Here is a 17,125-nt window from a genome sequence, read left to right as displayed (position 1 = left end):
CAATACGCTATCCTGTATTTCTATTGGGTAGCTGGAATAGAATGTTCCTATCCTGTATATCGATTGGGCAGCTGAATAGAATGTTCCTATCCTGTATATCTATTGGGTAGCTGGAATAGAATGTTCCTATCCTGTATGTCTATTGGGCAGCTGGAATAGAATGTTCCTATCCTGTATTTCTATTGGGTAGCTGGCATAGAATGTTCCTATCCTGTATGTCTATTGGCAGCTGGAATAGAATGTTCCTATCCTGTATATCTATTGGGCAGCTGGAATAGAATGTTCCTATCCTGTATATCGATTGGGCAGCTGGAATAGAATGTTCCTCTCCTGTATGTTTAACATATGAATTCAACACACAAGTCTAGCATCATGCTATAGTGTTTGGTTAGAGTTAGGGTGCCATTTGGTACGAGACCTATCTCCTATACACACTGAACAAAAATACAAACAAAGATCCCAGCAATGTTCCATACACACAAAAAGGGAATTTCTCTCAAATTGTGTACACATTTGTTTACATCCCAGCTAGTTAGCATTTCTCCTTTGCCAAGATAATCCATCCACCTGACAGGTGTGGCATATCAAGAAGCTGATTAAACAGCTTCTTCTAAACAACCACATCATTACACAGGTGCACCTTGTGCTGAGGATAATAGAAGGCCACTCTAAAATGTGGAGTTTTGTCACACAACACAATGCCACAGATGTATCAAGTTTAGGAGCATGCCATTGGCATGCTGACTGCAGAAATGTACACCAAAGCTGTTGCCAGAGAATTTATTCATGTTAATTTCACTACCATTGTGAGAGGATAGTAAGATGAAAGATGATAAAAGATAAAGAAGATAAAAGATGGAGGTCAGGTCAAGCCATTTTTTTCTCTTTTTGTTGTCAGTGCCTCGGAGCTTTATGAGTTTTTTCCCCACTTATCTACACACCATACTCCACTTTTTTTGTATATTATGAAAGACATTCAACCATAACTGAAGAACTCTCATAGGCTACTATCCAATTCAATTTAAAAAAAATCTCCATCTTTTATCATCTTTCATCTTACTAGCCTCTCACAACGTCTGTACCTAGTGACCTAGTGTCCTCTCTTCTTCTCCCACTCTCCTCTTCTCCCACTCTCCTCTTCTCCCACTCTCCTCTTCTCCCACTCTCCTCACTCATTTCTCCTCTTCCCCACCCTTCCTTCTCTGTCCTCACTGACATACACCATTAACACAAAAGCAGAAGGAGTGTTTATTTTTAAAAGCATACCAAGCATCTTGTACGCTCTTTTCGGAGTGTACTGCCTCCTCATTTTCAAGGGGTAGACAATTCCCTGGTACCTCTCCACAGCGATGCAGGTCATTGTGAGAATCCCCGTCACTATGGCCATAGTCTGAACAAAAGGAATCGTCTTGCAGATGAGAACACCTATGAAGAGAAGGGGTTAGAAGTGTCACTCAAAAAAACACTGTACATGGAACAAGCAGAAGTTTCTCCATGCGCTCTCTCATTGGCTGCGATTACACAGACCAATTCCGATCTTTTCTCACTAATTGGTATTTTGACCACTCAAATCAGCTCTTTTGTCAAGAATTGGGCAACATATCATAATTGAGCTGCCTGTGTACTGCAGCCGGTATGGCTCTCGTTATATAACTGCATGGGGAAATTCGTGTGTTGGTAACCTTCACTCCTAAATCCCCTGGCTTCGATGTATAGTCCCCTAGAAGGCTGATCCTCACCCATTCAAACAAAAGAGGCTATTTTGTGACAATTCACAGAATAACCTTTATCACAAAACGAATGTGATATTGCTTTCTCTAAATCTTGTGTGAAATATTGAAAAAGGTGAAATAACTCTCAAGCCACCTATAAACCCTAATGTCCGGCAAACCAGAACATCGATTAAAAACTGTTTACTTAGACAACAACTATGGAAATAAAATATTCTGTAAGGCACTGCTCTGTAGCCTATTACCTCCCATGTTGGTTGGTTTTTAACGTCAACATTTTGACTGATGGGTTGAGTGACCCACATCCATCAATTTCATTAAACTGTAGAAGGCACCAGAAGGCAATAATACACTGAGATTCTCTTGAAATTATAAAAAAAACGCTCTGCAAACACAACCCGTTCATAAATCAATGAGTGTCAAGGCTCAGATTATAATATTCGTAAACTACTGCCAAATTGAATGCACATCCATATTATTATAGGATGAAAAACAAAACAACGATTACATATAGGCTTCTAAAGTTTATTCAAACTATCAATGACAGTAGACACCCCACTGGGCACATAAATCAATCCAACGTCTAATTCCACTTTAATATAATGTAATTTCATTGAAACGACGCGGAAATCATGTTAATTCAACCAGTAGACATTCCGTGCAGAGCAGACAGCTGTTGATGGAATCATGGAACATAGGAACTCACCTCCGAGCCATTCCGAGGAGATGTTCTGCAACAAGGTGAACGGGATACAGAAGAATGTGATAAGAAGATCGCTCACCGCCAGAGAACAGATGAAGATATTAGTGGAGGTCTGTATAGCTCTTTTACGCACCACTATGTAGACAACCAAACTGTTCCCAATCAAAGCCAGGACAAATATGATAGCATACATGATGACGAAAGTAGTCTTAGCGCCCAACGGCAACTCAGGGACGTAGACAAGCGGCTGTATGTTGTAAGACTCGATGAACTCTTGTCGCGTTAAATTGTAATGTTGTAGCATCTCTTGCAGAACCTCGGGTGTTATTTTCGTGGACCCCATTTCTGTTGCCGTTGTCATTTTCTAGGATTTTATGTAAATTCCAGTAGTATAGCCACTACAGACAGATGTATTTTCCCGCCCGAAACGTGTGTGTTATACATGTGTGGCTGATTAGGCTACTCCAAGCAGTGCGCACTGGTGCGCTCCTCCAAAAAACCATATTTCCACTGTGCTGCGGCTAGATAGTGCATTTCTCCCGTGTCCAGAGGCAAGAGGAACGTGCCTGAGTGACACTTCTAGCCTATACCGCACGCTGTTAGTCTGCTGTTGTTGCTGTGGGCTTATAACCTCTGTCCATCAAGGGGTGGAACACCCAATTAGCTGTCATTCCAGTCCTCAAAAGACAGAAGGAACACACACACACACACACACACACACACACACACACAGCTTTATGGAAACAGATTCATATTTTTGTTTGTGTGATTGTGTGCTTTTCATCATAGCCTATACAAGATTGAGGTCTCATGAAAAGGTTAATTCCTGGTTTTTGATCCTTGTGTTCAATTTCCTGAACTCATATAGAGGAGGAGACAATCAACTTGTCTCATCATTGCATCTACTCGAGTTAGTTACATAGTCATTTGTTTTTGTGCACAGTGCCTTTCGGAGATGTGCTGTTCCCACACAACACACTTCCTTTACAAACAGATGGCTGTGAATTCTATTATACAGTCCTACCTCAGAACTGTTATGGGATTCTGACAAGGGTCCCGTCTTTCAATCAATGTTTTGTTGTATTTATCTATAGTACTTTTCAAGTACAGCCTGCATGAACATTACACTTGGACTCAACATATATATGGATTTATGTATTGGGTGCAAGTTCCCCATTGTTTATTAAGGATGATTTAAGGATGAGTCTCCTAGCAACATGGGAAGCATTGGACCCTAAGTGAGAGGCTGTGTTGGGAGCTGAGTGACCTAGCAACAGGGAAAGCATTGGACCCTAAGTGAGAGGCTGTGTTGGGAGCTGAGTGACCTAGCAACATGGGAAGCATTGGACCCTAAGTGAGAGGCTGTGTTGGGAGCTGAGTATCCTAGCAACATGGGAAGCATTGGACCCTAAGTGAGAGGCTGTGTTGGGAGCTGAGTATCCTAGCAACATGGGAAGCATTGGACCCTAAGTGAGAGGCTGTGTTGAGAGCTGAGTCTCCTAGCATAATGGGAAGCATTGGACCCTAAGTGAGAGGCTGTGTTGGGAGCTGAGTATCCTAGCAACATGGGAAGCATTGGACCCTAAGTGAGAGGCTGTGTTGAGAGCTGAGTCTCCTAGCAACATGGGACACATTGGACCCTAAGTGAGAGGCTGTGTTGGGAGCTGAGTATCCTAGCAACATGGGAAACATTGGACCCTAAGTGAGAGGCTGTGTTGGGAGCGTGAGTCTCCTAGCGACATGGAAGCATTGGACCCTAAGAGAGAGGCTGTGTTGAGAGCTGAGTATCCTAGCAACATGGAAACCATTGGACCCTAAGTGAGAGGCTGTAGATTGTGGGAAGCTGAACATTTTGGGAGGCTGTAGATTGTGGGAAGCTGAAGATTGTGGAGAGGCTGTAGATTGTGGAGAGGCTGTAGATTGTGGAGAGGCTGTAGATTGTGGAGAGGCTGTAGATTGTGGAGAGGAGGCTGTAGATTGTGGCGAGGCTGTAGATTGCGGGGAAGCTGAAGACTGTAGGAGGCTGAAGACTCTTGAGAGGCTGTAGACCAGTGATCATCAACTAGATTCAGCCGCGGGCCGATTTTGTTCTTGAGCGGATGGTCGGGGGGCTGAAACATGCTGTAGACTGTGGAGACGATTGTAAACTGTAGGGAGGATGTAGACCATGGTTCCCCAACATGCGGCCAATGACATCATCAACCAATTAGTATACAATTAGTAGGAAATTAATACTCCCAATTGGTCAAACTCACACAATGCACACCGATGATGTCATGGTAAACACTGATCTCCGGGAGCGAGCTGCTGGAGATCAGTGTTTACCATGCAATCATCGGTGTGCATCGTGTGATTTGGACCAATTGGGAGTAGGCGTTGCCTACTAATTGTCTACAAGCGGGATCGGATTGAATCCTGGACTAAATGAGAGTGTCTGGCCTTTTAAACTGTTAGTTCTCTAGCTGTCAAAATCATGATATGTTTATTCAATGTTACTGTCAATGGTGTAGGTCATTGTGTTTTAATTTCCACAAAAAGGTACCTTGCCATTGGTTAATTGTTAATCTGTTGCCACCAACAACGCTCTGTATACCATAACAACACATGACTCCTGATTAACATGTCATGTGTTCCTTAGCATCTGAAGAAACTACTTTGAAATTGGAATAGCTTCACACCAAGCTGAGGTATCAAGGCTAAGGCTCTTCTCATTAGGGACTCCCCCCCTGCCTAAACAGAGGTTAAATCAAATGAGAACTATACAGTTACCCACACACTGAGGAAGGCCACGTTGAAACATTCAGTGTGTGGCAAGACATGTTGCTAGGAGATAAAGAAAAAGATTAAATTACAACTTGTATCAGATGATGGCCTGTTTTATTTTTTCATTTTGTACGTGATTACACAGGTATCCTTGAAAAGGCCAATGGTTATAGGTTATGCAATTATAAGTCTGTTGAACTTCGATATCAATAATATAACTTTTGATGGACACGCAGCGTGTCAAAACCTGCCTTTCATTACCACTAACTGGGTTTATAAAACGTTGTTGAGAAGTACTTGACTTGTTTTCCGGGCCGGTAACCGGTTAGTCTATCATCTGTAGCAGTAACACCATACATCAAAAGGCTGTTTAATCTGGTGTGGTCAGTACTAGTGAGTAGGAGTATGTATCTTCCCTGTGGCTCCCTGTGACTTCCTGTGGCTTCCTGTGACTTCCTGTGGCTTCCTCTGATGGTATGTGTTCTTTGTGGTCCTGTATGGCTCAGTCGGTAGAGCGTGGCGCTTGCAACCCCGGATTGTGGGAACGTTCCCGTGGGGGCCGGCCAAATGAATCTGTGTACGCATGACTGGGAGCGGCTTTGGAAATAAAGCAGATAATAATGGCACATATTCTATCATAGTACCTTTGGTCCCAGCAGGGGGACTCACATGGTTCTTTCTCCACTGACGATCTGACGCTACCTCTCTCTTCCTTCAGGGAAGCCCTTTGATTCCCTCACACATGAAGAAGAACCTCTAAGACCTCACATAGACAGTAATGAAGTAGAACCTCTAAGAGCTCCCATAGACAGTAATGAAGTAGAGCCTCTAAGACCTCACATAGACAGGAACCTCTAAGACCTCACATAGACAGAACCTCTAAGACCTCACATAGATAGTAATGAAGTAGAACCTCTAGAGCTCCCATAGACAGTAATGAAGTAGAGCCTCTAAGACCTCACATAGACAGTAATTAAGTAGAGCCTCTAAGACCTCACATAGATAGTAATGAAGTAGAACCTCTAAGACCTCACATAGACAGTAATGAATAAGAACCTCTAAGACCTCACATAGACAGTAATGAATAAGAACCTCTAAGAGCTCACATAGACAGTAATGAAGTAGAGCCTCTAAGACCTCACATAGACAGTAATGAATAAGAACTCTAAGAGCTCACATAGACAGTAATGAAGTAGAGCCTCTAAGACCTCACAAAGACAGTAATGAAGTAGAGCCTCTAAGACCGCACATAGACAGTAATGAAGTAGAGCCTCTAAGGACTCACATAGACAGTAATGAAGTAGAGCCTCTAAGAACTCACATAGACAGTAATGAAGTAGAGCCTCTAAGACCTCACATAGATAGTAATGAAGTAGAGCCTCTAAGACCTCACATAGACAGTAATGAATAAGAACCTCTAAGAGCTCACATAGACAGTAATGAAGTAGAGCCTCTAAGACCTCACATAGACAGTAATGAATAAGAACCTCTAAGAGCTCACATAGACAGTAATGAAGTAGAGCCTCTAAGAGCTCACATAGACAGTAATGAAGTAGAGCCCTCTATCGTCGGACGGGGCCACAGTGTCTCCCGACCCCTTCTGTCTCAGCCTCCAGTATTTATGCTACAGTAGTTTATGTGTCGGGAGGCTAGGGTCAGTCTGTTATATCTGCAGTATTTCTCCTGTCTTATCCGGTGTCCTGTGTGAATTTAAGTATGCTCCCTCTAATTCTCTCTCGCTTTCTCTCTTCTCTTTCTCTGTCTCTCACTCAGAGGACCTGAGCTCTAGGACCATGCCTCAGGACTACCTGGCATGATGACTCCTTGCTGTCCCCAGTCCACCTGGCCGTGCTGCTGCTCCAGTTTCAACTGTTCTGCCTACGGCTATGGAACCCTGACCTGTTTACCGGACGTGCTACCTGTCCCAGACCTGCTGTTTTCCAACTCTCTAGAGACAGCAGGAGCAGTAGTGATACTCTGAATAATCAGCTATGAAAAACCAACTAACATTTACTCTTGAGGTGCTGACCTGTTGTACCCTCGACAACCACTGTGATTATTATTATTTGACCATGCTGGTCATCTATGAACATTTAAAAAATCTTGGCCATGTTCCGTTATCTCCACTCGGCACAGCCTGAAGAGGACTGGCCACCCCTCATAGCCTGGTTCCTCTCTAGGTTCTTCCTAGGTTCTGGCCTTTCTAGGGAGATTTTCCTAGCCACCGTGCTTCTTACACCTGCATTGCTTGCTGTTTGGGGTTTTAGGCTGGGTTTCTGTACAGCACTTCGAGACATCAGCTGATGTAGTAGTGAATGCAAACATCTCCGTACTGGTGAATGCATACTGCCTCGCCAGCGCATGCGGTTGATAAACACTTATCTAAGCACAAGGCTCATTTGAATTGCAAAGCCTCCATTGTTGGATAAACAGAAACTCATAGATGATATCTGTTTAAATGACACGTATAAAACAGGATTAAGAGGGATTTCATTACCGATGCACTTTTACTCTTTGCTTTAAAGCTCTGTTATCAGAAGCCAGGAAAAAAAGAGTTATAAGATCTGGATAATAAAAGAAAAAGCATCAAAAATAGTTTTATCTTGGGATTGTTCTCTGCTTTATTTCGACAGGAGCTCTTGCTGAAATATAATGTTTGATGATCTTGTCCGTGTTTTGTCTGCTTGAGAATGAATAAGTGTTATAAAATAAATGGTTCTGTTATTACGACTCAGGATAACATGAACCCAGATGCAGACACAGGAGGCGGAGGATTCAGTTCTCAGATCATTTATTATAACACAGGGACCCAGGCAGAGGTTCATAACCAGATCAGAGCCCGACAGGTACTGGACGGCAGGCAGGCTCAGGGTCTGCCTGCCGCTCAGGTGAAACAAAAAAACTAGATAGCAGGGAAACACAGGAAACAAGCTGGAACGACCTGACAAACAAGACAAACTGGCAACACACAAACAGAAGATGCAGGTATAAATAAACAGGGGAGCGGAGACACCTGGTGGGGGGTGGATACACCTGGTGGGGGGCGGAGACACCTGGGGGGGGCGGAGACACCTGGTGGGGGTTGAGACACCTGGTGGGGGTGGAGACACCTGGTGGGGGGTTGAGACACCTGGTGGGGGGTGGAGACACCTGGTGGGGGGTTGAGACACCCGGTGGGGGTGGAGACACCTGGTGGGGGGTTTGAGACACCTGGTGGGGGGCGGAGACACCTGGGGGGGGCGGAGACACCTGGTGGGGGTGGAGACACCTGGGGGGGGCGGAGACACCTGGTGGGGGGTGGAGACACCTGGTGGGGGGTGGAGAAACCTGGTGGGGGGTGGAGACACCTGGTGGGGGGTGGAGACACCTTGGTGGGGGGTGGAGACACCTGGTGGGGGGCAGAGACACCTGGTGGGGGGCAGAGACACCTGGTGGGGGCGGAGACACCTGGGGGGGGCGGAGGAGGGGCGGAGACACCTGGTGGGGGTGGAGACACCTGGTGGGGGGTGGAGACACCTGGTGGGGGGGTGGAGACAACCGTGGTGGGGGGCAGAGACACCTGGTTGGGGGCGGAGACACCTGGTGGGGGGCGGAGACACCTGGTGGGTGGTGGAGACACCTGGTGGGGGGGTGGAGACACCTGGTGGGGGCGGAGACACCTGGTGGGGGGGGCGGAGACACCTGGTGGGGGGCGGAGACACCTGGTGGGGGGTGGAGAACACCTGGTGGGGGGCGGAGACACCGGTGGGTGGTGGAGACACCTGGTGGGGGGGTGGAGACACCTGGTGGGGGGGTGGAGACACCTGGTGGGGGGGTGGAGACACCTAGTGGCGGGGGCGGAGGCACCTTGATTGGGGGGCAGAGACACCTGGTGGGGGGGGTGGAGACACCTGGTGGGGGGTGGAGACACCTGGTGGGGGGTGGAGACACCTGGTGGGGGTTGGAGACACCTGGTGGGGGGTGGAGACACCTGGTTGGGGGGGGTGGAGACACCTGGTGGGGGGTGGAGACACCTTGGGGGGGGTGGAGACACCTGGTGGGGGGTGGAGACACCTGGTGGGGGGTGGAGACACCTTGGGGGGGGTGGAGACACCTGGGGGGGGGGTGTAGACACCTGGTGGGGGGTGTAGACACCTGGGGGGGGTGGAGACACCTGGGGGGGGGGTGGAGACAAGCACAGGATAGGTAAAACAGAACAGGATGTGACATCTATATAGTTCCAAATAAGGTTCTTTGTCTTGTAACCATAGTGGATCTCTTTTCATTTCAGTTGTGAATATAAGGATGTGTTCCAAATGACTTGTAACCTTAACTGGCACCCTATTCCCTATATAGAGCACTACTTTTGACCAGAGACCATATGGGTCACGGCCAAAAGTAGTGCACTATATAGGAAATAGGATGGCCTGGTGGTGATGAGGTTGATTCAACAGGCCATGGAAGACAGCATCTCACCCAGCCGGCAGCAGCAGAAGTTGGGTGAGGGCGACATACAGGGAGGATACTGACTACCTCCAGCCGGGCATGGAGAAAACAAACACTTAAAGACGTCCTTCCGGTATAAAAACAGCCATGTTCACACACTAAAGGCTAGAAATATATGCCATTTTTTTTAGACACAACTGCAAGCTTCAAGGGGTAGGTCTGATGGTGACATTGTGATGTCATCATTCTCCCCCCTTCCTGAGGAACAATAGAGAAACCAAGAGGAAAGGCCCCTCCCCTACTTGTGATGTCATGAGGTAACCTGGAACACCGAATGACATGTACCTTTTGTTAAGTAAATCAGGTGACACAGGAGACTGGTGCCATGTCATGAGGAGACCTGGAACACCTAATGAAATGTACCTTTTGTTAAGTAAATCAGGTGTTTAAAGGAGACTGGGGTGCCACGTTAACACCAGGTTGGTTTGGATGACAACAGGGATCTCAGAGAGCTAATTTAGTTGTATTATAATTCTTTACCTTACTGATTGTTTGTAAGGGCTTGATTTACTATTGGTTTACACACTGAGTAGGACAATACACTAAGAACACCTGCTCTTTCCGTGACATAGGGTGTTTCTCAAAATGCGTACTACCATGCTCACACAAATTGGAGCATGGGAGGCTGGAGTATGAGTCCACATGGAAGTATGCAAAACGGAGCACAGAGGACACTTTTCGAATTGCGTGCTCAGTTTGTACGTATTTTGAAGCACGCATCGTTGCATGCTACTACGGAAAGTATGCAAAGAAATATGACTCTCAACCACTGTAAAAAACGATGCAAAATGTATTGATTTCAATGGCAGCCATTATTTGAGCTGAAATGAGAGAAAATACAATCCGACTTCAGAATGAAATGTTGCCTTTTCACATCTCATATGTTAAAGCTACAACATTTCTTCTTCTATGGTGGAGGCAGGAGTGTTAGTTGGGTGAGAACAAGTCTAGAAGATTATTATTTAAATTGTCCTCACTTCTTCTATGGTGGAGGCAGGAGCGTTAGTTGGGTGAGAACAAGTCTAGAAGATTATTAATGAAATTGTTCTCACCCAAGAACGACCTCACACCTCTGCAATTCAAAAAAGATCTATTGTAATTATATAGCTTTATTTCCCCCCCAATGTATATTGATGCTACGAAGAGGAAACGTACACACACAGCAAATGGAAAGGGGTTCCCTGACTCAGCTATTGATGGTATCTCATATTCCACCCTGGCATTTTAGAAATGGAACAAAATGTCAATGTTTTTCCAGACTTCTCTATTTGAAGCCCTGCACGGGGAGCTTCAAGTGTAGCTGTGACTCTCTGGTCTGCCCTCTAAAGCACTTTCATACTTCAAAATACATTTTTAATGCATCCCAAATGGCACCCTATTCCCTATATTCACGTGAGCAGGAAGTAGGTAGCGGAGTGTTTGAAGTGGCGATACGGTTGGCTCTTGTAGCCAGAACCGCTGGACCTTGGCATAAGCACTTCAGACTCCTCTGTTTTGGAGACAGATCCGGAGATGGCCAGTAAAGCCATGACATGTGAGAGCTATGTGACATGTTTACAATAGTTTTAGAGGAAGAATTGACTGATTTATACATTGGGTGAACAGTGTAAGGAACTCGTTACCTCAACAGACCAGGTTATTGAACTACTAGGGGAGAATAGGGTCCTTAATTAAAGAACATCTCTCTCTGGCTAAGGAGACTGTCACGGCTCCTCCTCTGCAGTGCAGGGGCGGTTCCTCCTGCAGGCAGAGGAGGGTCGTTAGTGATTGGAGTCACCTGGGCTCAGGGTATTTAAACTGCTGTTTCACTAACCACTCTTGTCTCTCTCTCTGCTCTTCCAGGTATGATCCTGTTTTGTTCTCTGAGACTGGGCTCCTCTGCAGTAGCTACTGAGGATACTATCTTGGACCACTGCATTCCACTGTTTAGAACCTCATATCAACTGTCAAGCGTGGTGGTGGTTAACACTGCATTCCACTGTAAGAACCTCATATCAACTGTCAAGCGTGGTGGTGGTTAACACTGCATTCCACTGTAAGAACCTCATATCAACTGTCAAGCGTGGTGGTGGTTAACACTGCATTCCACTGTTTAGAGCCTCATATCAACTGTCAAGCGTGGTGGTGGTTAACCTGCATTCCACTGTAAGAACCTCATATCAACTGTCAAGCGTGGTGGTGGTTAACACTGCATTCCACTGTTTAGAACCTCATATCAACTGTCAAGCGTGGTGGTGGTTAACACTGCATTCCACTGTAAGAACCTCATATCAACTGTCAAGCGTGGTGGTGGTTAACACTGCATTCCACTGTTTAGAACCTCATATCAACTGTCAAGTGTGGTGGTGGTTAACACTGCATTCCACTGTTTAGAACCTCATATCAACTGTCAAGCGTGGTGGTGGTTAACCACTGCATTCCACTGTAAGAACCTCATATCAACTGTCATGCGTGGTGGTGGTTAACACTGCATTCCACTGTAAGAACCTCATATCAACTGTCAAGCGTGGTGGTGGTTAACACTGCATTCCACTGTTTAGAACCTCATATCAACTGTCAAGCGTGGTGGTGGTTAACACTGCATTCCACTGTAAGAACCTCATATCAACTGTCAAGCATGGTGGTGGTTAACACTGCATTCCACTGTTTAGAACCTCATATCAACTGTCAAGCGTGGTGGTGGTTAACACTGCATTCCACTGTAAGAACCTCATATCAACTGTCAAGCGTGGTGGTGGTTAACACTGCATTCCACTGTTTAGAACCTCATATCAACTGTCAAGCGTGGTGGTGGTTAACACTGCATTCCACTGTTTAGAACCTCATATCAACTGTCAAGCGTGGTGGTGGTTAACACTGCATTCCACTGTTTAGAACCTCATATCAACTGTCAAGCGTGGTGGTGGTTAACACTGCATTCCACTGTTTAGAACCTCATATCAACTGTCAAGCGTGGTGGTGGTTAACACTGCATTCCACTGTAAGAACCTCATATCAACTGTCAAGCGTGGTGGTGGTTAACACTGCATTCCACTGTAAGAACCTCATATCAACTGTCATGCGTGGTGGTGGTTAACACTGCATTCCACTGTAAGAACCGCATATCAACTGTCAAGCGTGGTGGTGGTTAACACTGCATTCATTCAGCTTCCCTTTATCTCATATTAGGTTTTGGTTGAAGGTTTGATAACATTCAGTATAAAACATGTGCAAAAATTGAGAAAATCAGAAATGGGGCAAGTACTTTTTCATAGCACTGCATATTTGGGGAAGGCTATAAAACGATTGATTGAGTGGTGAACGTTCCAAGAACACAGTCTCCATTATTGGACATTTGCAAACATATGGAACTATCCAGACTGCGTAGAGATGGCCATCCAACCAAACTACCCAGACTGCATAGAGATGGCCATCTAACCAAACTATCCAGACTGCTTAGAGATGGCCATCCAACCAAACTACCCAGACTGCATAGAGATGGCCATCTAACCAAACTATCCAGACTGCTTAGAGATGGCCATCCAACCAAACTATCCAGACTGCTTAGAGATGGCCATCCAACCAAACTACCCAGACTGCTTAGAGATGGCCATCTAACCAAACTATCCAGACTGCTTAGAGATGGCCATCCAACCAAACTACCCAGACTGCTTAGAGATGGCCATCCAACCAAACTACCCAGACTGCTTAGAGATGGCCATCCAACCAAACTGAGCAACCGGACAAGAAGGACCTTGGTCAGGGAAGTGACCAAGAACCAACTGACTACTCTGACAGAACTAAAGAGTTATTTGGCTGAGATGGGAGAAGCTTCCAGAAGGACAACAGTCTCTACAGCCTTTCACCCATCTGGGCTTTATGGGAGAGTGGCCAGATGGAAGCCACTCCTGAGAAAAAGGTACATGACAGCACGCCTGGAGTTTGTAAAAAAGGCACATGACAGCACGCCTGGAGTTTGTAAAAAAGGCACATGACAGCACGCCTGGAGTTTGTAAAAAAGGCACATGACAGCACGCCTGGAGTTTGTAAAAAAAGAGTGGTCAGATGGAAGCCACTCCTGAGAAAAAGGCACATGACAGCACGCCTGGAGTTTGTAAAAAAGGCACATGACAGCACGCCTGGAGTTTGTAAAAAAGGCACATGACAGCACGCCTGGAGTTTGTAAAAAAGGCACATGACAGCACGCCTGGAGTTGTAAAAAAAGAGTGGTCAGATGGAAGCCACTCCTGAGAAAAGGCACATGACAGCACGCCTGGAGTTTGCAAAAAAGGCACATGACAGCACGCCTGGAGTTAAAAAAAAAGGCACATGACAGCACGCCTGGAGTTTGTAAAAAAGGTACATGACAGCACGCCTGGAGTTTGTAAAAAAAGAGTGGTCAGATGGAAGCCACTCCTGAGAAAAAGGCACACGACAGCACGCCTGGAGTTTGCAAAAAAGGCACATGACAGCACGCCTGGAGTTTGTAAAAAAAGAGTGGTCAGATGGAAGCCACTCCTGAGAAAAGGCACATGACAGCACGCCTGGAGTTTGTAAAAAAGGCACATGACAGCACGCCTGGAGTTTGTAAAAAAGGCACATGACAGCACGCCTGGAGTTTGCAAAAAAGGCACATGACCACACGCCTGGAGTTTGTAAAAAAGGCACATGACAGCACGCCTGGAGTTTGTAAAAAAGGTACATGACAGCACGCCTGGAGTTTGTAAAAAAAGAGTGGTCAGATGGAAGCCACTCCTGAGAAAAAGGCACATGACAGCACGCCTGGAGTTGGTAAAAAAGGCACATAACAGCACGCCTGGAGTTTGTAAAAAAGGCACATGACAGCACGCCTGGAGTTTGTAAAAAGGTACATGACAGCACACCTGGAGTTTGTAAAAAGGTACATGACAGCAAGCCTGGAGTTTGTAAAAAAAAAAGGTACATGACAGCACGCCTGGAGTTTGTAAAAAAGGCACATGACAGCACGCCTGGAGTTTGTAAAAAAAGAGTGGTCAGATGGAAGCCACTCCTGAGAAAAAGGCACATGACAGCACGCCTGGAGTTTGCAAAAAAGGCACACGACAGCACGCCTGGAGTTTGTAAAAAAGGCACATGACAGCACGCCTGGAGTTTGTAAAAAAGGCACATGACAGCACGCCTGGAGTTTGTAAAAAAAGAGTGGTCAGATGGAAGCCACTCCTGAGAAAAAGGCACATGACAGCACGCCTGGAGTTTGCAAAAAAGGCACATGACAGCACGCCTGGAGTTTGTAAAAAAGGCACATGACAGCACGCCTGGAGTTTGTAAAAAAGGTACATGACAGCACGCCTGGAGTTTGTAAAAAAAGAGTGGTCAGATGGAAGCCACTCCTGAGAAAAAGGCACACGACAGCACGCCTGGAGTTTGCAAAAAAGGCACATGACAGCACGCCTGGAGTTTGTAGAAAAGGCACATGACAGCACGCCTGGAGTTTGTAAAAAAGGCACATGACAGCACGCCTGGAGTTTGTAAAAAAAGAGTGGTCAGATGGAAGCCACTCCTGAGAAAAAGGCACATGACAGCACGCCTGGAGTTTGTAAAAAAGGCACATGACAGCACGCCTGAGTTTGTAAAAAAGGCACATGACAGCACGCCTGGAGTTTGTAAAAAAAGAGTGGTCAGATGGAAGCCACTCCTGAGAAAAAGGCACATGACAGCACGCCTGGAGTTTGTAAAAAAGGCACATGACAGCGCGCCTGGAGTTTGTAAAAAAGGCACATGACAGCACGCCTGGAGTTTGTAAAAAAGGTACATGACAGCACACCTGGAGTTTGTAAAAAAGGTACATGGCAGCAAGCCTGGAGTTTGTAAAAAAAGGTACATGACAGCAGAGTTTGCAAAAAAGCTCATAAAGGCAAAAGATTCTGTGGCCTGATGAGACTAAATGTAACTCTTTGGTCTGAACGCAAAGCGCTATATCTGACGAAAACCAGGCACAGCTCATCATCCATCTAACACCATCCCTACTGTGAAGTATGGTGGTGGCAGCATCATGCTATGGGGACGCTTTTCGGCGGCAGGGACTGGGAGACTGGTAAGGACAGAGGGAACAATGAATGGAGCCAAATACAGGCAAATCTTAGTTGAGAATCTGCTTCAGCGTGCAAACAACCTTAGACTGGGGCAAAGATTTACGTTCCGTCAGGACAATGACCTCAAGCATACAGCCAAAGCAACGCTGGAATGACTTCAGAACAATAATGTGAAAGTCCTTGAGTGGCTGAATCCCATTGAAAATCTGTGGGAAGACTTGAAGATTGCTGTTCACCGCCGCTACCAATGTAACTTAACAGAGCTTGAGAAAATATGCAAGGAAGAATTGGAGAAAATCCCCAAATCCAGATGTGCAAAGCTGAAACAGACATACCCAAGACGACTCAAAGCTGAAACAGACATACCCAGACGACTCAAAGCTGAAACAGACATACCCAAAACTACTCAAAGCTGAAACAGACATACCCAAGACGACTCAAAGCTGAAACAGACATACCCAAGACGACTCAAAGCTGAAACAGACATACCCAAGACGACTCAAAGCTATAATCACAGACAAAATTGCTTCTATAAAGTATTGACTCAAGGATGTGAATACTTATGTAAAGTTGCAAAAAACCTTTTCATTATGGGGTATTGTGATGTCAGTATGGGGGTATTGTGATGTCAGTATGGGGGTATTGTGATGTCAGTATGGGGTTATTGTGATGTCATTATGGGGTATTGTGATGTCAGTATGGGGTATTGTGATGTCAGTATGGGGTATTGTGATGTCAGTATGGGTATTGTGATGTCAGTATGGGGTATTGTGATGTCAGTATGGGGTATTGTGATGTCAGTATGGGGTATTGTGATGTCAGTATGGGGTATTGTTGATGTCAGTATGGGGGTATTGTGATGTCATTATGGGGTATTGTGATGTCAGTATGGGGTATTGTGATGTCAGTATGGGGTATTGTGATGTCAGTATGGGGTATTGTGATGTCAGTATGGGGTATTGTGATGTCATTATGGGGTATTGTGATGTCAGTATGGGGTATTGTGATGTCAGTATGGGGTATTGTGATGTCAGTATGGGGTATTGTGATGTCAGTATGGGTATTGTGATGTCAGTATGGGGTATTGTGATGTCAGTATGGGGTATTGTGATGTCATTATGGGGTATTGTGATGTCAGTATGGGGTATTGTGATGTCAGTATGTGGTATTGTGTGTAGATGGGTGAGGCGCTGCGTGCTGATGGTTAGTTTGGCTGCCTGTCAATAAATGGGCGTGTTATAGGTTGATTCTGGTGAGCGATTGGATAGCGTACAATACAACACACCGGGCAGCTGAGATCCAGATGATTTGATTACTGCTAGCTTTGATTAGACTATGTGGGCATATGTTGAAATCAAAACTCCACCCTCATGTAACTTATGACATCCTCAGTT

The 17,125-nt window shown here is 45.7% G+C and overlaps 1 protein-coding gene across 1 annotated transcript; it reads right to left on the bottom strand.

Moving 5' to 3' along the window:
• Positions 1 to 1,266: 1,266 nt before the first annotated feature.
• Positions 1,267 to 2,939, bottom strand: LOC116370741 (pyroglutamylated RF-amide peptide receptor-like; the record flags this gene model as incomplete). The annotated part of the gene is made up of 2 exons (XM_031819877.1): positions 2,437 to 2,939; positions 1,267 to 1,425 (listed from the first exon to the last, which is right to left on the bottom strand). Coding segments are annotated over exons 1-2 (517 nt in total), but the record flags the coding sequence as incomplete, so codon positions are not given.
• Positions 2,940 to 17,125: the final 14,186 nt, after the last annotated feature.

Source organism: Oncorhynchus kisutch, unplaced genomic scaffold, assembly GCF_002021735.2.
Source record: "Oncorhynchus kisutch isolate 150728-3 unplaced genomic scaffold, Okis_V2 scaffold2723, whole genome shotgun sequence".
Classification (NCBI taxonomy): Eukaryota; Metazoa; Chordata; class Actinopteri; order Salmoniformes; family Salmonidae; genus Oncorhynchus; species Oncorhynchus kisutch.
This window is presented reverse-complemented; position numbering and strand designations above follow the sequence as displayed.